The 21,560-nt window shown below is 49.0% G+C and overlaps 8 protein-coding genes across 8 annotated transcripts; 2 read left to right on the top strand and 6 right to left on the bottom strand.

Annotated features, from left to right (window-relative positions):
• Positions 1 to 22: 22 nt before the first annotated feature.
• Positions 23 to 1,797, bottom strand: BC939DRAFT_449895 (uncharacterized protein). Its single transcript, XM_051555439.1, has 3 exons — positions 1,641 to 1,797; positions 772 to 1,556; positions 23 to 668 (listed from the first exon to the last, which is right to left on the bottom strand). The coding sequence occupies exons 1-3, from the start codon at positions 1,734 to 1,736 to the stop codon at positions 134 to 136; spliced, it is 1,416 nt and encodes a 471-aa protein (XP_051412866.1). The 5' UTR covers positions 1,737 to 1,797; the 3' UTR covers positions 23 to 133.
• Positions 1,798 to 2,774: 977 nt separating this feature from the next.
• Positions 2,775 to 3,910, bottom strand: BC939DRAFT_396605 (translation protein SH3-like domain-containing protein; the record flags this gene model as incomplete). Its single annotated transcript, XM_051552306.1, has 2 exons — positions 2,775 to 2,934; positions 3,039 to 3,910. 2 exons carry the CDS (start codon positions 3,908 to 3,910, stop codon positions 2,775 to 2,777), a joined length of 1,032 nt encoding a protein of 343 aa, XP_051412865.1.
• A 1,342-nt stretch (positions 3,911 to 5,252) lies between these two features.
• BC939DRAFT_449889 (uncharacterized protein) lies at positions 5,253 to 6,175 on the top strand. Its single transcript, XM_051555438.1, has one exon. It carries the CDS (start codon positions 5,448 to 5,450, stop codon positions 5,898 to 5,900), a length of 453 nt encoding a protein of 150 aa, XP_051412864.1. The 5' UTR covers positions 5,253 to 5,447; the 3' UTR covers positions 5,901 to 6,175.
• A 22-nt stretch (positions 6,176 to 6,197) lies between these two features.
• On the bottom strand, positions 6,198 to 8,650 carry BC939DRAFT_140540 (WD40-repeat-containing domain protein). Its single transcript, XM_051550147.1, has 5 exons — positions 7,685 to 8,650; positions 7,230 to 7,584; positions 6,804 to 7,130; positions 6,509 to 6,706; positions 6,198 to 6,406 (listed from the first exon to the last, which is right to left on the bottom strand). Exons 1-5 carry the CDS (start codon positions 8,374 to 8,376, stop codon positions 6,278 to 6,280), a joined length of 1,701 nt encoding a protein of 566 aa, XP_051412863.1. The 5' UTR covers positions 8,377 to 8,650; the 3' UTR covers positions 6,198 to 6,277.
• BC939DRAFT_140564 (uncharacterized protein) lies at positions 8,531 to 13,775 on the bottom strand. Its single transcript, XM_051550148.1, has 11 exons — positions 13,306 to 13,775; positions 12,996 to 13,201; positions 12,073 to 12,890; positions 11,904 to 11,990; positions 11,163 to 11,808; positions 10,381 to 11,071; positions 10,070 to 10,254; positions 9,756 to 9,975; positions 9,360 to 9,670; positions 9,029 to 9,272; positions 8,531 to 8,939 (listed from the first exon to the last, which is right to left on the bottom strand). Exons 1-11 carry the CDS (start codon positions 13,546 to 13,548, stop codon positions 8,685 to 8,687), a joined length of 3,906 nt encoding a protein of 1,301 aa, XP_051412862.1. The 5' UTR covers positions 13,549 to 13,775; the 3' UTR covers positions 8,531 to 8,684.
• On the top strand, positions 13,699 to 14,969 carry BC939DRAFT_476696 (uncharacterized protein; the record flags this gene model as incomplete). The annotated part of the gene is made up of 2 exons (XM_051558613.1): positions 13,699 to 14,484; positions 14,952 to 14,969. 2 exons carry the CDS (start codon positions 13,699 to 13,701, stop codon positions 14,967 to 14,969), a joined length of 804 nt encoding a protein of 267 aa, XP_051412861.1.
• A 1,003-nt stretch (positions 14,970 to 15,972) lies between these two features.
• BC939DRAFT_486859 (mitochondrial carrier domain-containing protein) lies at positions 15,973 to 17,314 on the bottom strand (the record flags this gene model as incomplete). Its single annotated transcript, XM_051559337.1, has 2 exons — positions 17,129 to 17,314; positions 15,973 to 16,851 (listed from the first exon to the last, which is right to left on the bottom strand). The coding sequence occupies exons 1-2, from the start codon at positions 17,192 to 17,194 to the stop codon at positions 15,973 to 15,975; spliced, it is 945 nt and encodes a 314-aa protein (XP_051412860.1). The 5' UTR covers positions 17,195 to 17,314.
• A 588-nt stretch (positions 17,315 to 17,902) lies between these two features.
• On the bottom strand, positions 17,903 to 21,543 carry BC939DRAFT_140386 (rab-GTPase-TBC domain-containing protein). The gene is made up of 10 exons (XM_051550146.1): positions 21,412 to 21,543; positions 21,198 to 21,333; positions 21,012 to 21,094; positions 20,877 to 20,917; positions 20,706 to 20,780; positions 20,543 to 20,611; positions 19,419 to 20,448; positions 18,982 to 19,321; positions 18,841 to 18,898; positions 17,903 to 18,720 (listed from the first exon to the last, which is right to left on the bottom strand). The coding sequence occupies exons 1-10, from the start codon at positions 21,458 to 21,460 to the stop codon at positions 18,070 to 18,072; spliced, it is 2,532 nt and encodes an 843-aa protein (XP_051412859.1). The 5' UTR covers positions 21,461 to 21,543; the 3' UTR covers positions 17,903 to 18,069.
• Positions 21,544 to 21,560: the final 17 nt, after the last annotated feature.

Here is a 21,560-nt window from a genome sequence, read left to right as displayed (position 1 = left end):
CACCTGTTATTGTACATTAGTATCTCATTCTTTCATTCGCATTTCAAAAGTAAATAATCTACTTCATGAACTCTTCATTTTAAGGTGGCTCTATTCATTGTCTATGTGCATAATGCGCTCTGGATGTCTGATTTTAAAATTTTCCTTCCTGCTTGTTCTGGGTGATAGTCCTGTACTTGTCCTTGAACATATCAAGATCGACATAGCACCCTTTCAGGTGTCTGTTCCCTTTGGTTGGATTAAAGGCCGTTCTGGCATGCAAGACCCTCCTGTTCGCAAAGACCATACATTCTCCAGGCCGCATCGTATGTCTATACTGTAGTTCGGGTTTCTCGATATATCCCGCAAAACGCTTCAGCGCCCTGTAGAACCCAGCTATTTTGTCCGCAGGCAACTCGAGGGGGCCCTGGAAGGGAGGGGCGTAATTAACAGTAAGGGCATCGTTCATGGGGTCGACGACGATGGTAGTGCGGTTGTAGTGCAGATGGTGGTCGGCGTTGCGGTAATGGAAGGTGTTGGGAATCGTGCGCAGGATCTCGTAGTCTTCAGGATGGTTCTGTTTTAGGAGTTCCACAGCTTTGAAAGAGTCCATGAAGATGCTGGTTCCTCCCGGAACGCTGTTCTCAAGACTGTGAAGCAATTGCAGACCTGGCGGGGCCTCCATGTACCTACAATAAAGGAAGTCCGGGTTTGTTAGAAGCTAAGGTATATTCTTCAAATGTCAAAAGCGGTAACCCGGGAGGGCGAAAATTTTGCCTTTCTGTGTCTTACAGGAGATCCATGTGCAAGCCAAGGTTGAGATTTGTATAGGCCACATTCTTGGCATTCGGCACGCTCTTCACATCCCAGGTTTTGCCATAAAACGTATGCCTCAAATGTCCGATCCTCTCCGCCGCCGTCGCGACTTCCTGGTCCTCTGTTGGCACACCCTTCAAGAAGAACAACCCATAATCCTGCAGATGCCTCAGCGCCTTCCACAGTCCCTCCTCCGTCTTCATATACTCTTCGTAATCCAACCAGAGCACCTTTTCCTTCATGATCGCCTCATCCCAAAGGACCGGCTTATGATTCATCCGTGTCTCCGCTCGATGTTCTGAAGCCGAGCCACCATAGGACCCTAAGATCATTTCCCAGGGGTAAAGACTCTTGTGACCCGGTTGGGCCTTCGCGGGATCCTCCCAGTCCCCGACATCTTCCAGACCCTTGGACCAGCTCAATTCCAGGCCCTCGGGTAACACCCTATGAGACGCGACTTTAATATCGAGGGGAATCTGAGACGAGGCGTGGAGTTTTTGACGGGTTGAGGGGTGGATGCATTCAGGGCAGGGGCAATTATCGCGGAGCCAGAGAGTGTTGAGAGTTGTGGTCGGTTGGTGAGAGCGGTGGAAGGCCGATCCTTGTGGAGGGGCGATGGTGATGTCGCCGGAAGAGCCTTGGAGGATCTGGACGGTCGGAAGAGCGTCCTGTTGAGGTGAGGGGGCGGCGAATCGAGCGGAGACAGTGGTGTGAATGGCTCTAGAGGACAATGCCTTAGTCGCCGTGTTCTTAAAAGCGTACTATGTGAAGAAAGATAAAAGTTTGTAAGATCAGCCGAAAGTGTCAATCCGAATTCAGCAGCGATTTTAATTAACGGTACGTACGGCTGTGGTGCAAAGTGGGGCGTTAGTCTTGAGAGAGGTATTGAGGGCGGCGGCGCAGACAGCCTTGGTTGTGCGGATGAGAGTGTGTCGCAACATGGTGAATGGAGGGAGAGCGATGAGGAAGAGGACGAGGAAAGAAGACGGGAATACGTGGGAGTATGTGGGGTGCAAAAGTTGAACGAAGGACGGGACAACGGTCCTTTTATATCCCCCCTCCATTCCCCGCTTTCAGCTGAAAATGATCGGCATCGGACTGTTCCGCACCGTTTGCGCCACCAAAGTGATCCCGCAGAAAGCACAATTCAGGTACTTCTATAGAAGGTAGTATAGGCGCGAGGACGGCGATACTGATGAAAAAAGAGCAGGACTGTAAAAATTCGACGCGGCATGGTGAACGACGATATTCATTCCTCTTTGTCTTTGAAAAGGATTTACATGCTGATCCTGGCGCGTGAAAATTTTACCTCGCCAATTACGCTCAGATACGCCAAAGATATGTAAGGCACCTTAAAAAAAAAAAAAAAAAAAAAAAAGAAGTGACCCCTTCCATCATCCAGGCTGCTTACAGAATAAAGTGCTCGTCCAGAGTCACTGATCCCGAAAAAAGAAATAGTACACGGCGATGCGTCACCTTCCGCTCTATATGCGCCGCCGTAGCGTTAAGAATAAGTATCCTCTCGTGTATTTGTAAAGAAGCCCCACATGCGTAGCAAAATGCATAACAGATGGTTCTTCGCGTCCTTTGTACAAGCGATGCGTGCCTCTAATATCATTCGCGTACGCAGCGTAATATCAAACCTCCAAGATCAAGGTTACATACAAAGAATAAGTGAACAGCCAGGCAAACCTGATGTCTTTCCATTAACTTGATATAACTTCGATTGTTCTTTCAAAGGGCCTGCAGCATGCACACATGCGTTGATTAAACATATCCATGGACAATGAGCTAGATCCTCTGCGTAATAAACAGCAATGCCAGCTCTAATACTATGAACGGAGCACAAACAGTAAAACCTTCTAAACCCTTCCTTTTTTCGGTTGATGCGATCTTTAATAAAACAAAGCTTCCTGAATATGATTCTATGAAATTTACCCCAATGTCAGTAAACGCCATGTAGCCACTGTCCTCTGGTTTTAGCGTCTTGGACGCTCTCTGACGACCATGGTGTTGGGGTGTTTCCTTGTCTTGCCTCCCTTGGCAAGCGTGCCCCAAGGACTCCTTGGATCTTTGCCTCCCTTAGTCTTTCCCTTTCCTCCTCCGTGAGGATGGTCGCAAGCGTTTTGTGCAACACCACTATTTTTGAATCAATGAAAAAGTGCACATAGTTAGCAGAAGAAAAAAAACAAAAAAAAGAAAAAAGAAAACATCAATCGAATGGAGGAGAACGACGACATTACCGAACAGAGGGGCGAATACCCTTCCAGCGATTACGACCAGCCTTTCCAAGACTCTCGTGCATGTTTCCTGGGTTGGATGTAACACCGATCGTTGCACAGACATCCACGGGAAACTTGCGCACCTCTCCACTCGACAAACGAATGATTGCATGTCCCTTCTCTCCTGTCGATAGCAATTGCGCGTACGTTCCCGCAGATCGAGCCACCTGAGCGGGTCCGTTACGCTTCATTCCAATCGCATGTATAATCGTTCCTGTTGGGATACGGCTCAAGGGCAGACAGTTGCCCTTGTCGATCGGCAGCGTCGTCGTAATCCCGTTCTTGGACTGGTTCCATGTTGACTTGTCCAAGAACGAGTAGATCACCGATCCGGGCTGGAGGTCGTGTGGCGCAAGGACGTATGACAGACGGCCTGTCTCCTGGTGTCTCAATAGGGCGATCCATGCTGTCCTGCCGGGATCATATTCGAGGCGCTCTACCAATTGTGCGCCGGGTTCACGGCGGTACCAGTCGATGGTACGCAGACGACGCTTATGTCCACCGCCACGGTGGCGGACTGTGATACGACCGGTATTGTTCCTGCCGGCGGTCGAGCGTTTGGCGAGTGTCAGGGCCCTGATGGGCTTGCCCTTCCAGAGATGATCGCGAGGCACACGCTTGAGCCAGCGACGCCCAGGTGATGAGGGAGTGTAGGTCTTGAACTGAGAAGTGGAGGAAGAAGAGGAAGAAGAGCTCGTAGTTGCAGTGGTGGCATAGGCGCGGGCAGTGGCGTTAGGTGTGGTGAAGAAGGCGTTCCTGAAAGCAGCGCTGGACAAGAGACGACTCTGTGTGGGTGCTACTGTCTTTGCTACTGCGACCGAGGGGGAGATCATCCTGGCGGGAGTGGCAGCCGAAGAGGCGGACCTCAACAGGGACCGAGCGATCCCGGAAAGCATGACTGTGGTTGTCTTCGTTGACGCGAGTCGCGAATGGAAGGGTGCCAGAAAAAAAGCGAACAGTCGAAGGAGCTTCCTTTGGAAGAGGGAAGGAGGGAGGGGGGAGCGGAGGAGACCTTTGTTTACGTTATATTCTCAAGTCACCTCTATCACCTGATTCAAATGGCAGGACATCCTAGACCAGAATGCGTGTTCTACATGCTCAACGCGAAACTGAATGCACCTTGATTGAGCGCGAAACTATGCGCCATCTGTACCAAGACGATATTCTTGTTTCTCCGTCTTCTGTTTTCACTCCTCCTTGGAATGCATGCTGCTGTCAACAAAAGACGCGCATGTCGACAAGGCGCAGCGGCTGTGGAAGTGGTGGTCATGCTATCATCAATGATGATATCGTCCTGCTGATGCATATCAACACTCCCCCACGCTATTTCCATCTCGTCCCATCCTCTCACTCCCTCACTCTCGTTTCGCAGACGGGCGTCTATCCTTCGTTTTGCTCTTTCTTTCTTTTTCAGCATTGCGACTCTCAACAGTTTCCGCGCAGAATACCAAATTCACCCACTTGTTCCTCGCACGAATGGCTCAGCCCACAGAACCTGCGCTCTACAAGGCTCTCCCCTCCGGTAGACTTGCAAAAATCGGGCAAAAGCTGACTTGGGAGGTCAATTGTATCGAGTTACAAGCCAAGGGAACCATCTTCAGCCCAATTTTTGACATTGGCGATCATCCATTCCAAGCCATGATTTATTTCGATGTAAGCTGTCAAAGAAGTGGACGCTGTTCTTTTGCAGCAGGAACAGGACGTGTTGTCGTAAGACGCGTCTTTGCACTGTGTTCTAATGTTCCAATCGGTAACCCTTTTTTTTTTTTTCTTTTCTTGTTCTACTTTCTTGCTTGACAGCAGGAGAGCGGGAGTGCAGAGTTCTTTGTCCGCCCGGCGGTCAATGTCCAGAACCCCGATGGGATGGCGGTTTGGTTTGAGGTCAAGATCTATGAGACTCTGAACAGACGTCTACAGGGGCACCAGAAAATGGATGTCCTCTTCAAATCGCATAACAAAGCTGCACGCAAGTCAACACTGCTTCCTCCTTCCCTTTCTTTCATTTGGTAATCGGTAATCACACTCTTCTACGGACTACTCTCACGTAAAAACTAACACTATGCCATGCTATCTTCATCTTTTTAGTCCTCAAGAATTTCCTGACACGAGATATCCTCAATACCCACTACGCAATCGCCATCGAGATCGAGTCTCAACTACAGTCGAATCCCACTTCCTCCATCATCTCCCTCTTCTGGGACGACCCCTCGACCGCCGACGTCGCTATCATCTGCAGCCCAGAGGCGAAGCCCGTCTTTGTCCACAAGGCCATTGTCCTGGACGAAATCCCTAAGGTCCTTGACCTCGTCACCATCGTCAAAGGAAGCGCTTCCTCAACCTTAGCCCCAGTAACAGTAACCAACAGTAACGATGCAAAAACCACCGCCAAAAGCAATAGCGAATCCAAGAATGAAAAGACCAAGGGCACTCCACCGTCACCACCACCCCCTACCGCATCTCAACCTCTCGACGCCTTCACCGTCGCACACCCGTGCTCTCGCTCTTCAAGTGCCTCTTCGGCCTCAACCGTTGGTTCCTGGACAGAAAGGCCCTCTACATCTTCAAAGCAGAATCTACGAAGCCAATACGCCATACGTGAGGATCGAGAGGTCTGGGTATGGCCCAACAATCTGCCTCCGCACTCCTGCCTCGACATCATGCGCTGGATCTACCTCCGCGAACTCACTCCCACCTATTCTCTTCAGGATTTCAACCCTTTCATGGATCTCCTCGAGCAACTCGGCCAACTGCACCATTTTCAAGAGCATGCCCTGCGAGCCCGTGTTGATATCTCCATCTATTCCAAGCCCGCAGACTTGCTAAGGTGCCACCAACTAAGTCGCGGGTATGCAGCTAAGCTCCTGAGGAGCGAAGCAAAAGTTGCCATCACCAAAGCCTGGGTCTCACTCACGGCTCAATGGCCCGAGGACGAGCTGAGACAGGTCGATCGCACTGGTATCGTCAACGAGATCATCATGGAGTTTACCCGGCTGCTGTAAAGGGCTAAGGGTCAGGCAGGAACCGCTCTGAGGTCTTTTCTTTTTTTTTCTTTTTCCACATTGTTCCATTCCACCCGCACTTGTCTATGGTTTTCTTTGCTTCAACCAAAGATAGCAAACTGCTCCAGGTTTGGAACACTTGAGTTCTTTTTTGCAGGCGGCTTTATTGTTTTGATCTTTCAATAAATCCCTACAGCACTATCATGAATACAAATACAAGTCGCCCTCCATGCATCCCAACACCAGTAACTGGTTCATGGGTAAGATGCTGATACATGAGATCGATGACCGAATTGCCGAGCTCTTGAACTTGGACGTGTACGCCAATGACTATCGAAAGAAAAAATAAACAGCGCCAGTTTAAATTATAGCAAGCATACATTATCCCATTTCACCACGAGAAAAAAAAGCTGCTCTGCAGGCTTCACTTACATCGTCATTGATAGGTGTGAACGAGATTGAATTGTTATGATGCATCGTAATGATCTCGTCCTTGAAGATCTCCAGCGATACGATCTCGGACGTGCCCCGGATGGACTTTATCAGCGTTAATGTATGCACGTTCCAAATACACACCATGTGGTCTGCCGATGCCGAAGTGATCAGAATATCATTCGTGTAAAACTTCATCTATAAGCCAAGATGTAATACAATGGTTATGCTCTTTTACAACAACAACAACCTGAGCAATATGAAGTTAAGAAAATACGATGGAACAGCCTAGTACCTGTGTGATTTCATTATCAGACGCCCGCCAGTTACCGACTAGGGTACCCGTCCGTGATTCAAGCAGCGATACAGTTCCATTGGAGAAGCCTGTGGCGATCAGTGTCTCGGCAGGATTGGTCGCCACAGTCTTGATAGCTATTCCTTGGTAACATGTTGTGCGCCAACTGTGTAGATTCAGGTGTGTATGGCTATCCAAGAAGCTGATCGTGCTGTCCACTAGGCCTGCAACAATGTATCTCGAGCGATGAATCGGCACCATGGTGACAACAGGAGCCTTACCCGTGTTAAACTGGTACAGTGTCTTTCCTGTTTCCGGCTCCCACAGCTAAGTAGAACGGAACAAGAGGCATATAAGAACTACAAATCTGAATATGATCAGCAGCTGACACAAGTATCTAAAATACGAGAGGTAGGCGGGACTTACATGGATCTGCCCATCGCAGCTGGCGACGATGTCTCCAATACCAAATGATCCTCCTCCAGTGGCAAAATGGAGATCGTAAATAGCTCCTCGACGATGCCCGTTATAAGTCATCAGACATCCTGATCCAGCATCGGCATAGTCTGGGTTCTCGATCGTTTTATGAATATCCAGCGACCACAATTTCACCGTCCGGTCTTTGGAACCTGTTGCCAAGATGCGCTGGTACTCATTGGCTCCGATGACCCTGATACCAGATGTATGGCCTTCTAGCCCCTCCAGCTTCCAGTCGTTGAACGCAAACTGCATGGATTTGGCCATCTCTTCTTGGTTTGTTGACAGAAACCGATTCCAATTACTATAGGAGGTGCAAAGACCACGGAACGCATGTCAGCATTTATCCGCCCAAGACTCAGTAAGTAGCCTAAAGTACTGATGTTGATCAATCAGCCATATACCTCAGTTGTTCAAGCCTGGCTGCTGTTTTAGCTTTACCGGGAGATCCAAAGCTCTGTCGATTCTTCCTCGCGGGGGCCGCGCCAAGGACAGGCGACAGTGAAACTGGTGGTAAGACCTCTGCTGACGATTTCATAGCATCCTGGTTTCCAGGCGCGTTATCACTGGCTCTTTCAATCGGCCCATAGTCTTTGGATGGTACGGAAGTCCCGACTGAGGATAATATACTCATTGATGCCGTCAACGTATTCGCAGGCATCGAAGTAGAAACAGAGGCCAGTGTGGATGTCGCTGAAGGCAAGACGTTATATCCGTTCCCTTGGCTTCCAGAGGACACCGACTGCGACCTATTCTTGGTAGATTCAAAGAGAGATAGCGCCTTAGACATGCCTGCCGAGGTGGCAGACCAGAGATCCTTGGTGGAAAACGGCGTCTTCTTGGCAATGGCAAGCTCTTTAGTCTGCTGAGTTTTCTGTTGTTGCCAGAATGTCGACGAAGATGCGGTGAGGACAAACTTCCCCTGGGCCGTGATGCTACCAAGTGAACGTAGCGGCGAGTTCCCAAACTCCTTGGAGGCCAGTCTGGCTGCGATCAGTCGCTCGATAGCATCACTAGAGTAAAGAGACAAAATCAAATCGGTAAGCCAGGATACACAGAGCAGCTGCGACTGCTGCTGTAGCCATGAAAGGCGCATTTACCTTGCCGGGATCATGCTCTGCATAGCATCTTGTCCCACACAGGAGCACAGCTGGCCATACGCGTACATCATCTAACATACAATACCATTAATCAGTCCTATCAGCTTTACATTCAGTTCAATATGCCATAACAATATCAAAGCAATCGGTACCTACCTGCTCATTCTTCTTGATATCCATGGCAGTGGCTGCCTTAGTACTCAACTCATCGATTTCGGGCCCGAATCCTGAGAAGTACTTTTGAAGAATAGGGGCAATCTAATATTATGCAAAGCAATACCGCAGTCAATATCGTTACTCGCCACTACTTCATTCGAATATCTGTCCTCATACCGTAGTGAACACTTACATGCTTCTCCCAGTCCGCTCTGGTTAGAGAGAAACTAAGCTGTAGAATCAAATCCATCGCCTTTCGGCTGACGGCAAGCCTTGGACTCGCCTGTGAATCGTTTCGGGTGGTAGTTCTACTTGGACTCAGCTCAAGCAAGCGGTATAAAAGGTCTGACCCGCCATTTTTCAGTTCTGTCACGAGCTGGGTATCGTACATGTGCGGGACCAGCTAGTAAATAACAGGAGGAGATTCATCAATACCTCAGGCCTCGATGACAGGTGCATCAGCGCGCAAAGTACACATGTTTTCAAGCTTACAGATCCAAGCATCCCCAGCAGATTCTTCAAAGTATTGTTGGTCCTCGATGTAAAGGTCTTCCAGGCTGAGTCAATGAGGTGCATGATATGGCTGAACTGCACCAGGGCAAATGTTGATCCAAACTCCTGTGCTATTCCACCCATTGTCTCCTTCAGCAATGGCAAAGAGACAGGATCCTTATATGCCAGTCTTGAAAAGGGCCTCATAACATGCTTCGAGGTCAATATTGGACCAATGGATCGACTAGTTAATGTAAAGCGAGCAAAGTCAGAATTCATCCTCTTGCAGTATGGTGGACGTCGACTGCCGTTTAGAAAAGCAGAGACATACCAAATGCCGACAAAGGCATCACTGGAAACTTTGGCCAGTTTTGGAATGCTTTCGTGGGTAAGTTTTCTAGCGGATTCTTCTTCTGGCGTGATAGTTGGCGTTGTAGAGGGCCCTGCGCTATCGGAAATCACTGCCGAGGATGCAGATGAATTGTCATCGGATACTATGTCACCGGGTCCGTAGTCTGCAATAAGAGCGTCAAGATAATATGGAAACAGTTGCTTCAAGAAGGTGCTTGTGCTGAATCGCCGCAAGAACTCTGTAAACGTAGACGGCCTGAACAGCTCCGGAGGTAGAGTGGGTTTTGAAGTCTGGTTGCAAACCGCAGGAAGAATGTTTAGCACCAAATAATTTTCCGCGCCTGTTTTATCATCAAATGTACAGCTATTCATTTACCTCAAACAAGGCAATGATCGGTTTGAGCAAAAAGGCCTTTGTTCGCTTTGTTCCAAGCCTTTGCCCAAGTTTCGGAAATAGGCTGAGTGCGCTCACCCTTGTCTCCTCGTCCGTAAAGAGATGGACAAAAACGGGTAAAGCAATCTCAAACGTCTCATCCTCGAATGTGCATATCCGATCGATCCATTTGTTCGCCAAGTCCATCTGAGTGCTTTCGGGACTATTAAATAAAGGTTTTTTTTTAGTACTGAGCGAGTTGATTATACGTAAACAAGCATAGTTGCATTCAATAAACTATCCACGAGAATCCGTACCAGATATAGAACATTGCCAAGAATTCGTAAATCTCTGCAATCAGGGTCGGAACAAACATGGAGATGGTAGGAGAGTTGAACGAGAGTGCGGGTATTGATTTCTGAAGAATACTCTCGATTTTAGGTCTCAATCTCCAGTTGCTGCTGAGCATGGCCGATATTGTTCCGCTGACGGCAACGGGCATCTAGGTACATTTTTTCAATGAACAGCATTGTAGCTTCAGAGGGGGTTTTTTTTTTTTTTTTTTTTTTTTTAACCAATGTACTTGCCATATTCATAAACAATCATGCAGAGAAACATCCATGCATACCTGCTGTGACTTTGTAAGATCCATGATAGATAATTCTGGCCTCGAGGCCATAGCGATGCTGTTGTTCGGGATTTCCTCCGCCAGATAGATCTGCTTGAACACTTCTCCTAGGCAGTATACGTCCCAGCTCTGCATGTATTCGAATGAGTCCTCCTCCCTAATATCGGAATTGTTCGTCTCCAGCGCTGGCGTGTCGGACAGGATTTGTGCGCGAGCTGGGTTTCCGTTCATGAAGTTATATTTTGATCCGAATTGAAACGACTTTTCAAAATGCTCAAGTTCCTCTGTAAACGTCTCCTGCAGATCCTTCGAAAGCTCAATGGATTCGGACTGAATGAACTGGATGAGTGCTTCCGGCCTTGTGGAGGCCAGAGCAAGATTGGTATCCTGAGCGATAGAGTTGATAGGAGAGAGGAGGCCGTTTGTCGGAGGAGACACAATAGTCTGTCCTGAACTGGATGGTTCTCTTTCATGGGCGTTGTTGCTGACCACGATGGAGATCGGTCTCGATCCGGGTTGCTGGCGCAGTGATTTTGAGCGGGTTGGTCCTGCTGGTCGGAATAAAAGATCAGACACCTTGTCCACAAACTGAGGACGATCGTTCTGCGGTCGATATGCACTTCTCCGTTTGATGATCTTAGACGCCTTCTCAAGTGCTGTCTGGTTTCTATCCAGGGGTTTAAAAAAATCACTATAATAACCATTACAATGGACGGAAAGATGAGTTACGCCTTTGTTATCAAGGATTAACACCACCCAGATGATCTTGTTGGAATGCTTACGCTTTGGAAAGCGACCAATTGCATATACGCTGTGGGTGAGGATCAGTGAATAGTTGAATGATCCCATGCTTCATGAACGCGTTTTGTCCTGGGAATAAAGATAAGGCAACGTTCTTGGCTTCTATCGCCCTTGGACCAGATAGTTTGCACCCAAACGTCAAGTTGATCCACTCGTGCAAATACTTCGAAACGTAGTCGCTCTCCAGTGCCTCGCGGTGAGCGCAGATGAAGTCCTCTGGCGTCTTGGCCCATGCAGGCAGGGCCATGTCGGGCATATCTGCATGGATCGATTTAAAAATGTTGGGATCCGTGTAGAATTCAGGAATGCATTCGTCAGGGGTCCACTCATACAGCCTCTGTATGGACGAGGGATATTCGTTTGCTTCGTATTTAGACCTTACGAACTGGCATAGGACCGGGATAGGGATCTGGCGAGCCATGTAGACGTAGTAGGTGATGTCGGACAAAATATCAGTAATATGGTGCGGAATAGGCCCGTCGAAAGTCACATCCAACTGCTCGTCGCCCTTGTTGAGTCGGAACTTGGTCTTCGTAAAGTCTCTCCAGCCATGTTCCAATTTCGATCCAGTAAAGTCGGTAACCCAAGGAAAGATGGGATGAACGTTAGGGTCACCTGGCCTGCGGCCTGTACAAAGAGCAATGAGACGTGTTTAGCGCGGATGGTATCGCAAGCAGGCAATACAGAAGAAGAGAAGGAAGAAGCAAATTCAACCATCGTACCTGCCGCGTGGTTAAGGATCATCAAATATGTGAAATTGGATATCTCGCCCTTGGCCCATTTCATGACAGTCGACTCTTCTTGAATTTCTATCGGCAGAACGCTTGCTGTCAGAACTGCAACTACTCGCCGCTTTATTAATAATTTGAACAGTCAAGAGATACAACAAACCTTTTGGTAACCTCCAACCTAATGATTCCCTCAAGTCTCCCTCACGTGCATCCCTTGCCTCGGAGGTGTTCTGGTAGGGCGCAGAGCACTTGATTCCCGTCAGTTTGATCCACAAGTTCTCATCGATATAGATATTTGAAGGCCTCAGGCTGCCGTGAATGAGTCCCTTTTGATGCAGTCCTTTGACCGCCGTCAATAGCTGGAACACTAAAAATCCCTTTTTAAGCGACGTATTGAGGTTGCCAGGATTAAACCGCAGTAGGTCTTGCAACGTCGTTAGTCCGGTTGCTCCTCCTGAACGGTGCGGCGAAAGACAGTAATGTGCATCGTCGGACTCGATGATGACTGTTGCTGCTGCAATGTTTGCCGGTATTGGCTGAGCCATGCTGCCCACACTCCTCTCCATTGGAACCAATCTTGAAGCGCTGCAGCTATCGTCCTCAGATGGGTGCACCACCCTGTATCGTAGAGTGGTGGGGTATAGGGTGTCCAAAACATGTTCTATGAGTTTTCTGTTGCGATTCCGCGCGCCCATCCTGATGCCGTCGTTCTGAAGGGTTAGTTCTGTGTTCTCTTCATTATCTTCGCTTTCAAGTATCGGTCGAAATGTGCTATAGTCGGGATGAATCTCTGCACTTGGGGGTTCGGTCTTGAACGCGGTGTTTACATCCATGGTCAATAGTTCCCTCAGATACGCCTCTCCAGTAAGATTCCAGTCATCATTTGTCGATATTGAGGTCAGCGTCGTATACGATTTTTGGACTGGTTGAGCCGAATTTGAGAGGGCCTTTCCTTTTGCAGGTTCAAACACACGAGCTCTATGCGGTAATGGTAATAATGGCGCTGTTTAGTCCGATGGCATCATCCGTCTTGCGTTCCTTATCAAATCGAATCGTGCAACCGCCCAGAACAGTCGTCAGTACCTCGTCCAATTGTCCTGCTGCAATGGCTTCGTCTTTGAGATCACATTAATAAAGACATTAACCTCTCCTCCTGAAGTTGCTGTTCCAGCTGCGCCTGCGCTCCCTACTGTCGTGCTTGAAGCTGAGCCACTTCTGCTAGGCGACGCGCTCTCATAAAGACTCGTTGCAGTTCCGTTGTGTAATTGATCGAGCCATGCTTTTTGCACCTAAATACACCAATGTACACTTTGACGTTAACCCATACAATCACGGTCATATCAGTTAAAAAGATAATATGGGCTGTAGTTCCGCTCTGCAAAGAGAACCTTACCACACAGCAGGCGGTGTGGCCCAGGGGAGACTCGAGTGGGAAGCAAGGGAAGGCGACATGCAAGTGAAGGTCACGTTCGATGAGAGCGATCAATTCCTGTGCGTCCAGACCGGTGCCAAACATGGCGAGTACTTGTTTCCTGGCCTGTTCTAGTAGAAGGTAATGGGGCGAAGGGGGAATAGAATGGGGTACTCCCAAGGTTGCATGCTCCTCCCATGCACGTTGGTTGTGACTGGCTGTCATGAATGCAAACCTTCTTTTCTTTACTCTTCCCCCCCTGGTCTCTTCTTGATCAACACTCTCAGGAAAATCACTTGCAGAAGCACAAACGGACTTGCGTTCTTTTACGCCATTCGAGGAACAGTTCTCGAACGACCTTGATCTGCACTGGCCATGAATGTCCTCGTCAACTACGCCAGCGATTCAGACTCTGAGACCGAGCAGAAGACCCCTTCAACGAGGCGCCATGTCCCGCAGACCAAGGACGATGTCGACAACGACTTTGTGCTGGCCGCCCTGAAGGACATCCAGAGCTTTGCCGCTTCTACAGAAACATCACCCTCAAAAGATAATTCAGAGTCGACACAGAGGACAACTGATGGACCAATTGCTGCTACCGCAGGCGATACCAGTGTTGATGATCTCGGATTCTTGTCGTTCTTGAAGGAGATTGATGCTATCCCATGTCCACCAGAGGATCAGGCACAGGCGGCGCCACCTCCTCCATCACCGCCATCAACTCCACCTACAGTCGATTGTGTTGTGCCTCCACCACCACCTCCGTCATTACCAACAATACAAGCTGACGATGGTGAAAGCGTTCTAGAGCTGGCTTCTCGAGATACCAAAACCATTTACACTCAGATGTACCACCTATGGCTACTGCCGTCGATCTCGATTGATCAAAAGGATCTGGAGCGCAGATTGTTGGAATTTGCCATTAGGATCAGGGACTGGGAGAAAGGAGGTCTTTATGAACACTACTTCTTGGGCAAGGATCGAGCAGGAACAGTGTCCATTGCTGGATCAAGCAGCATTGTAGAGTTGCCACCGTACGGAGGAGTTGTTGGGTCGATGATCAAGCAATTATACGAGCTCGAACAAATGGCTGCCCCTAGTGGTTGGACAGCCGTTTGGGATACTGAGGACGAGGCATACGGATTCCATCATATCCGGACGGTAAGTAGCTCAACCTGGCTTGAATTTACTAGTCGTAGGCTGTATCCATATCATTCTTTGAAATTGATTCGTTCTTCATAATTTGTTGGCCTTGTCTTTTAGGGAACATATTCGCCAGTGTACCCGTCTCAGGAACTGCTGCATTATCTGGATCCGCCGCCTCGTTCCTCGGGGTCTCCGGTCTCTTCGAGAAACACCAGCAGATCTTTCTTTGCATCACGTCCGACTTTGTACTCGACTGATGCTTCAGTTAGTCGGAGTGCAGGAGAGTCCAGTTCAGAAGGTGTTATCTCTGTGTCCGGAGGCTCTAGCCAAGGGAACGTTTCCTCGCCATCCAGCCCGCTAACGTCAATCGGCAGCGGCAGCGTCGTCACGAAGACCAAAAAGAGGAAGGCCGAGAGCATTATGGCGGATAAGTCAGCTGAAGATAATGTGTTTAGCGACCAACACATCCATCCATCACGTAGGGCGGCCCTGGGCAGTAGACCTCAGCTAGGATCGCCATCGTCATCTGCGGCGAAGGTAATGCCCAAGAAGCTGGCCAGTTTGCTTCAAAAATGGAGCGAGAAGGACATGGAGGACGAGGAGAGCGACGAGGACGAGGACAGAGGGGAGCACGTTTCTTCTGCTGGTGCGATGACGGGCTCGAACAGCCAGAGTCTTGGGGGCGACTGGCGGGAAAGACGACCCTATTCCAAGTAGCCATGTCTATTTTGATCCAGTCAAGGTGTGAGCAGTTCACACATCGCATACTATGTACACATTAAGCGTGTATCGACTCTTAAATAAAAAAAATAAATAAAAAAACCTCGTTTTAATTGCTGATTCATCCTTTCCCACAGTGATGGTGGTACAAAGTAGCCTTCGAAGAAGTAAGCAGACAAAAGGATTGTCAATGCACATTACAGAAACAGTGCGGGACGGTAGTACCTCTTCTTCAAGCTCACTTCCAATGCCACGTTTTTTTTTTTTTTTTTTTTTTTTTTCTTGTCAGCCCCAGGTAGCCAGCCGGCAGGAAACTCCGACCAAGGTGACTTTGTTTTTTTTTTGTCCCCCTTCCCCCCCCCCCCGCTGTTGGCCTTTCCAAAAGGGGCATCCCTATCCAGAGCGTCGAAAACTCCGACGCCATCTCAGAAAACTCTAACGGATCCCTCGGCGACGCACGGAACAACCCATATGGCAAAGCATCAGCCATCTTGTTTCGAAATAAGAGCTGCTCACAACAAAAATTTATGTACGGTCAAAAGAGGGGGAAGGGCCGAGGGACAGGAGAAAGATGATGTTCTTGGAGATGAGGCATGAACAAAATGCATGGCGAATGACAATGAAAACGTCCAAAGAAGCATGGACCACATTGGGCGGCTATGTGTATTAATGAGTGTGTTTTTATTGCATGGCGTTGTCTCTTGCAAGACGTCTAAAAGAGATATGTTCAATGATGACAGGAAATGAAAGATGGGGAGGAGGGAGGGGAGGGAGAGAGGACGCTTATCCGGAGCCGCCAGAGTAGGCCTTGCCGAAGAAGATGACCTGGAGCTGATCGTAACCAGACAAGACACCAGCACCAGCGATGGCACGGAGGACGTTGGCACCAGCACCCTTGAAGAGGGACTTGTAACCCTCCTTGGTGACGATCTGCTTGAAGGCATCGAACGAGGAGTTGTACTTGACGGCCTCACCAGAGGTCATCATCATTCTTCTGCGAACGGTATCGACGGGGTAGGAAGCAAGACCAGCCAAGTTGGTAACACCGAATCCGAGAATGAAGGAGGCAATGAACGAACCCTGGAGGTTGGCGGGCAACAAAGGCTTGACGGAATCATAGAGACCGAAGTACAGACCACGGTAAATGATAATACCGAAAGCAGAGAGAGGGAAACCACGGTAGAGACCAGCAACACCGTCGGTGGCGATGGTCTTCTTGTAAACATCAATGAGACCGTTGAACTGGCGGGAACCACCGTTCTTGCCCTTGGCATCGTTGGCGAGACGGGTACGGGCATAGTCCAAAGAGTAGACGAAGAGGAGGGAGCAGGCACCAGCAGCACCACCGGAAGCAATGTTACCAGCGAACCACTTGGCGTAACCGTCCTTCTCCTTCTTGAAGTTGAACATGGCCTTGAAGTAATCCTTGAAGGCGAAGTTCAAAGCCTGGGTGGGGAAGTAACGGATGACGTTGGCGGTGTTTCCTCTCCAGAGAGGCTTGATACCTTCATCGGCAATGACACGACGGAAGCAGTCGGTGATGCCCTTGTAGGGGTGGGAGAGACGGCCGGTCTTGAGCATCTCATCCTGGTTCTGGAGGAGAAGCTTGATACGCTCAATGGGGGCAGCAGCGGTCTTGGAGACGGCAGCAGAGACACCTCCCTATGTGACATAGATCCAAATCAAATCGGATTTGTTAGCACGAGGAAAAATTTGCTATTTTTTTTTCTTTTCAGGTACGGATAGGTAGGCAAGCTAGTGAGGCAAGTCGGTGAAGACAGTCGGGATAGACGAGATATTCGCAATAGTCGGGGGTGGTTGAGAGGAGGACTGAGGCCGTAGCCGTGGTTGTAGTCGCCATCATCGTCGTCGGTGAAGTTGAAGTTGAAGTTGAGGTCAAAGTCGAAGTCGAAGGCGGAGCCGTGGTCAGCTAACTCACCATGAGGAAATCGGCAGCGAAGGCCTTGGCATCCTTCTTGGGCTTGGTCTGGACAGCAGCAGACATGGTGATGGGTGGTATCAAGGAGAGTGGGGAGGGGGGAGAGGGGGATGGGGTGAAGAGAGGAAGGAAGAAGGGGAGGCAGGCTGCTGTTTATATACCGGCCGGAAGGGCAGGGAAGGCATTAACGAACGAAGAGACGGATGAATGGTGTGATTCTTCTTTTCCCGTTTGATCCGGCAGTCAAATCAAATTATTTCTATTATTTACCTCCGCCAACTGAAAATAACGCTCCACTCCGTGCCTGAAAAGTGAAAACCATATCCCCATGTCCGTATCGGACATGAGGAAAGAACGCCCCTGTGCCTTTTAGAGCAGACCCCCCCCATCTCGCTTCCCTCCGGGAGACCATCCATCCACTCTCGCTCAGCATACTTCGAGACATATGATTGTGGCCATGGCATCCACACTAAATGCTCCCGCCCCCATCTCGCCCAGTCCTTATTTCTGCTGCTTGCAGTCCATCCCCGTTTTGCTTGCCTCTGTTCTCTCCCTGCCTGTGGCCCAAGCGCACCTCTTTTTTTCCCTTCAACGACAACGGATCTCATTATCTCGTTATCTCTCGCCCGATGCACATAATCAAGTACACAGTCTACATATTGTCTCGGTGATAGCGACCTCCACCAAAAAAACCCTCTAAATAAAAATGTCTTCAGCGCTCAATTGGTGTGGAAAAAAGGGCCCAGTAGTCCAATCTGTTCGGTCCACTGAGGCAGAGGCGGGGTAGCATTCAAGACGCTCTATTTCATTTTCTTTTTCTTTTTCAAGACCCGCTCCTCAGATGCCTCAGCCAATGGGATGTCGCCTTGTAAAATAACCATTCACGCCGCTGTCAGTTTGTCTATATTCTATGTGGCCAAACGCGTTCTATGTGGTCAGATCTATAGTTCCACAGAGGGCGGCAGCGCCTCGACGGATTCGTCTGCAATATCCACCTGCTTCGTACGTCCCTCACTCTCTTCCAATGTCTTTGGCGGTGATGATGACCCACCAAACACGACAAACCTCGCCTTAAACAGCGTAAACGTTTCTGCCCACGTCCCTGTCTGCGGACGGGCACCTTGATCGATCGTGAAATTGTCCGCGCCCAGACTCGACGATCGACGTCCATCAGTCGCTGCACTTGAGGACACAAGCCCATTCCCATATTTCCTCGACATCAGGCCATCCATACTCAGTCCTAGTACGATAGGCGGTCCATCCTTCGTTATCGGCGCAGACAACGGGGCGTACAGCGGAGAACGATGATCTATCCCTTCGAGGTTATGGTCCAATCGGTCACTGTTCTTGACCCCATCAATTGTCAAGGCCTTGAGACTATGAAGAGCAGCATTCTCCGAGAATGAAAGAATGTCGTTGTCGCTGACAGACCGGCGACTGCTCCAGATTCGAAGGTCGACACTGATGCGGCGTGATGCATTATCCCTGATATCGCTGTTCATTTTCGACTGTCGGCGTATGCTTTTTATGCGCTGATCACGAATGACGGCGGCGAGACAAAGAATCGGCTGAATGTCTACTGGAGGATAGTTCTATACGATTATGAAAATAATAATTATAAAAAAATACTCGTTACAAAGCAGTAATCGTGTCGCTTTGCGCTCGGGCGACGTACGTGCCTTGAAGACAACAAACTTCTGACCACTTATTACCTGGAGCAGCTTGATATTGTCTGCAAAATCACCTTGCAAAAGCTCTGCACGTAGATGACTTAAACAGTAAGCAAGCGAATGACTATTAGTTGCATTCATACCATTGTACAAAAGCGCTCAGCCAGCAACATATCACCCTACCAAACCATCGCACATCCAAAGTCCAACAAGAAGTCATAGTCCCTCTCCATGCCTCCAGTATCTGCCAAGACAGAGTCCCATATCCGCCAAACGTCCGGGACCTCAAACTCTTGCGTACACAAGACCGTCAGCCATCGAAAACTGTAGTACTCCGGTGCTATTCCCTTCCCCTCCAGGGTTTGCCACAAGTGTTCATCAAACTGTCGCAGTCGAAAGTTCATCCGTGCTATTGTCGATCCAATACCGCTGGTCCGATCACGGTCCAGGGACCTCACAAAGTGGTCACGGAAATGCGCCATCAGCAAATGGAACAGCCAGAACGACTCTGCTTCCGCATGTGCTATTCAACAAATGAAGACGAGAAGTGTCATATCGTATTATGATCCCTCCATAATAAGCTTCTTTTGGTGTGCATTGCAATTCGATGCTTCTCGTACCTCGGCTGACTTCGTCGGGGTCGTTGGCAAGTAAATAGTACAGTGGCCCTAGAATCTCGTTCATGCCCTGCACATACCCCACGCCGGGATTCAGCTTTGCATAGATAAACAAGATTCGTTCGATGGCCTCCCAGTGCAGATCCTGTGGCAATTCATCCTGGCTGCTGTCATCATCCTCATCCAGCGGCAATGACTCTGGCGAGGTCGACAACGGTAGCTCTCCATGCTGTGTTCCTGTTCCATTTTGGTTTCGCCGTTTCTTTGCCTCGCTATCCCTAGATCTCGATGCCTGCAGAGTGTGTGGTTGGTGCTGGCGAGATCCGAAATCCTGATTGAGATGCGCAACGCGCTTGAAAAGGGATCGACGGGTCGGTATGGGTGAGAAGAGATATTCTGGTAGATGAGAGTCTTCGTCATCTTCCCTGTCATCGTCATCGATGTCAGCCATTGCCGTCGCCATATCTCTCAGCCTCGACGGTAATGGCGAAGGATAGCTGATAGGTGTTCTGAACCCATTTGAGACGGACATAGGGGGTGCTTCAAATCCAGAGTTCGTAAATGATGAAGAAGTAATCGGCTGCTGATAACCATTCGTGTCCTCTAGTTTTTCAACCTTTTCCTCTGCCATCGGAGACGCTACAGTAATTGTCTGACGCCTTTTAAGAGTCGGAGTCGTGGTACGGGTTATAGAGGCCCGTTTCAAGTCCATGCTGGTCCCATGTATTGTCCTCTGTCTTTGCACGAATCCAGCAGCGGGGAGCGAGCCGGTCGAACCGGAACTCGCAACAGTCGCCATTCCTGGTAATGCTGTCGTTGATCTGGCATTCGTTTCCTGTGTGCAGGTTGGCCTTATCTTTTTTGGCTTTCGTCGTTTCGGTTCGATGCTGAGCGGACAATGCGAGGAGTATGGTATCGGCAGCTGAAAGAACGCAAAGTCAGGAAGGGTCCTCCGTACATCCTTATCGATCTGCTCGAGGGTTTTGTTGTCCTGCAAGAATAATGACCACTCATCGTCTTTGTCCGCTAATGCCTGAGAATCGAGCGGAGGATGCGGATGTTTCAATGCTTCATGTTCAGGAATATTTTGTGGTAACCTGTTCCTTGCGAAAATAAACGACTGATACCTCTTCGTCGCCATTGAAATCGCTTGGTACTTCCAGTTCGGGATCAACGATCAGATCTTTAACAAAGCTCTAAGAAGTATGGTTATCGGCCAGAACTGAATATTCCTAGGCGATTTTCTCCCTGCTATAATGGTTGCTCAGAGTTCATTGAGTCATGGCTTACATAGTACAGTCTCCTCTGCTCCATCAATACAACATCCCATCGAGATTTATCGGGAGGCAGATATCCGAGCAGGATCTAGGGACGCAATATGGAGATTAATCTCATTGTGCCTTCCTTTCTCTTCTTCGCTCAAGGAAGAGATGTTGACGCTTGAAGGGGGTTTCATGGTACCTTCCAGCATATCTGACGAAGTCCTGGCTTATCAGGGATGCCTATGAGTTGATATGTAAAATACGATCGAGTGTATCGTGACTAAATGCCATTTGAGACGATTCTATTAATAAGGTATATTGCCGTTGAGCTTACCACCGAAACAGAGGCTCTTGAACTCTTTCAAGCAAAGGGTTTGTCCATCGCCTGGGGCCAGATATTCTTCGAATTGGCTTATTCTACACATTTTTGGTCCAGTCCGCATTCGTGTAAGTGTTCTGCCTCAATTATATTTATATTTCATTGTCTTAATAACGGCGGCAGTGTCCTCTTGTTTGCTACCTTGCAATGTATGATTCCATCGATGGTGAATGTAAGCTGAATGAGGGAATGAAGCTGAATGGGCTTGCGGTAGTGGAAATGAGTGGGACTGGAGTGGAGTAGTCTAGGGGGGAAGGAAAGAAAGACCTTTGCCGGCCTTTTTTTTTTTTTTAGTCTTTCAGTTCTCCCCTGTTCCTGTCTTTGTTTTTCCCGACAAAGTACGTGCGTCCTTTACTGCCTGCGCAACAAGATAGGAGTAAACTGGGGCCAACACGACCAGTCATTCCATATCGGGTTCATTGGTAGTCTATGCTAGGCTATCCAAGCCCAAGAGTCGCGGGCAGGGCGGACGAGGGTACAGCCTCTGCTGCCTGGTCGATAGTA

The sequence above is a fragment of the Gamsiella multidivaricata genome, assembly GCF_025024155.1.
Source record: "Gamsiella multidivaricata strain RSA 2152 chromosome Unknown BC939scaffold_28, whole genome shotgun sequence".
NCBI classification, from domain to species: Eukaryota; Fungi; Mortierellomycota; class Mortierellomycetes; order Mortierellales; family Mortierellaceae; genus Gamsiella; species Gamsiella multidivaricata.
This window is presented reverse-complemented; position numbering and strand designations above follow the sequence as displayed.

Bases quoted from the DNA above. Each gene is read 5' to 3' on its own strand.
- BC939DRAFT_449895 (XM_051555439.1), bottom strand. From the start codon at position 1,736: ATGTTGCGACACACTCTCATCCGCACAACCAAGGCTGTCTGCGCCGCC. The intron at 1,557-1,640 runs GTACGTACCGTT...TTCTTCACATAG, and splicing joins CCCCACTTTGCACCACAGCC to TACGCTTTTAAGAACACGGC. The intron at 669-771 runs GTAAGACACAGA...CCTTTATTGTAG, and splicing joins GGCTTGCACATGGATCTCCT to GTACATGGAGGCCCCGCCAG.
- BC939DRAFT_140564 (XM_051550148.1), bottom strand. From the start codon at position 13,548: ATGACAGCCAGTCACAACCAACGTGCATGGGAGGAGCATGCAACCTTG. The intron at 11,991-12,072 runs GTTTGTTGTATC...TTCTGCCGATAG, and splicing joins AGGTTGGAGGTTACCAAAAG to AAATTCAAGAAGAGTCGACT. The intron at 8,940-9,028 runs GTAAGCTTGAAA...GTTATTTACTAG, and splicing joins TGCTGGGGATGCTTGGATCT to CTGGTCCCGCACATGTACGA.
- BC939DRAFT_140540 (XM_051550147.1), bottom strand. From the start codon at position 8,376: ATGCGCCTTTCATGGCTACAGCAGCAGTCGCAGCTGCTCTGTGTATCC. The intron at 7,585-7,684 runs GTATATGGCTGA...CACCTCCTATAG, and splicing joins GCCAGGCTTGAACAACTGAG to TAATTGGAATCGGTTTCTGT. The intron at 6,407-6,508 runs GTAAGTGAAGCC...TTCTTTCGATAG, and splicing joins TCACACCTATCAATGACGAT to TCATTGGCGTACACGTCCAA.
- BC939DRAFT_140386 (XM_051550146.1), bottom strand. From the start codon at position 21,460: ATGACTGGTCGTGTTGGCCCCAGTTTACTCCTATCTTGTTGCGCAGGC. The intron at 20,918-21,011 runs GTAAGCTCAACG...ATCAACTCATAG, and splicing joins CAAGAGCCTCTGTTTCGGTG to GCATCCCTGATAAGCCAGGA. The intron at 20,612-20,705 runs GTAAGCCATGAC...CATACTTCTTAG, and splicing joins AGCAGAGGAGACTGTACTAT to AGCTTTGTTAAAGATCTGAT.
- BC939DRAFT_449889 (XM_051555438.1), top strand. From the start codon at position 5,448: ATGCAAAAACCACCGCCAAAAGCAATAGCGAATCCAAGAATGAAAAGA.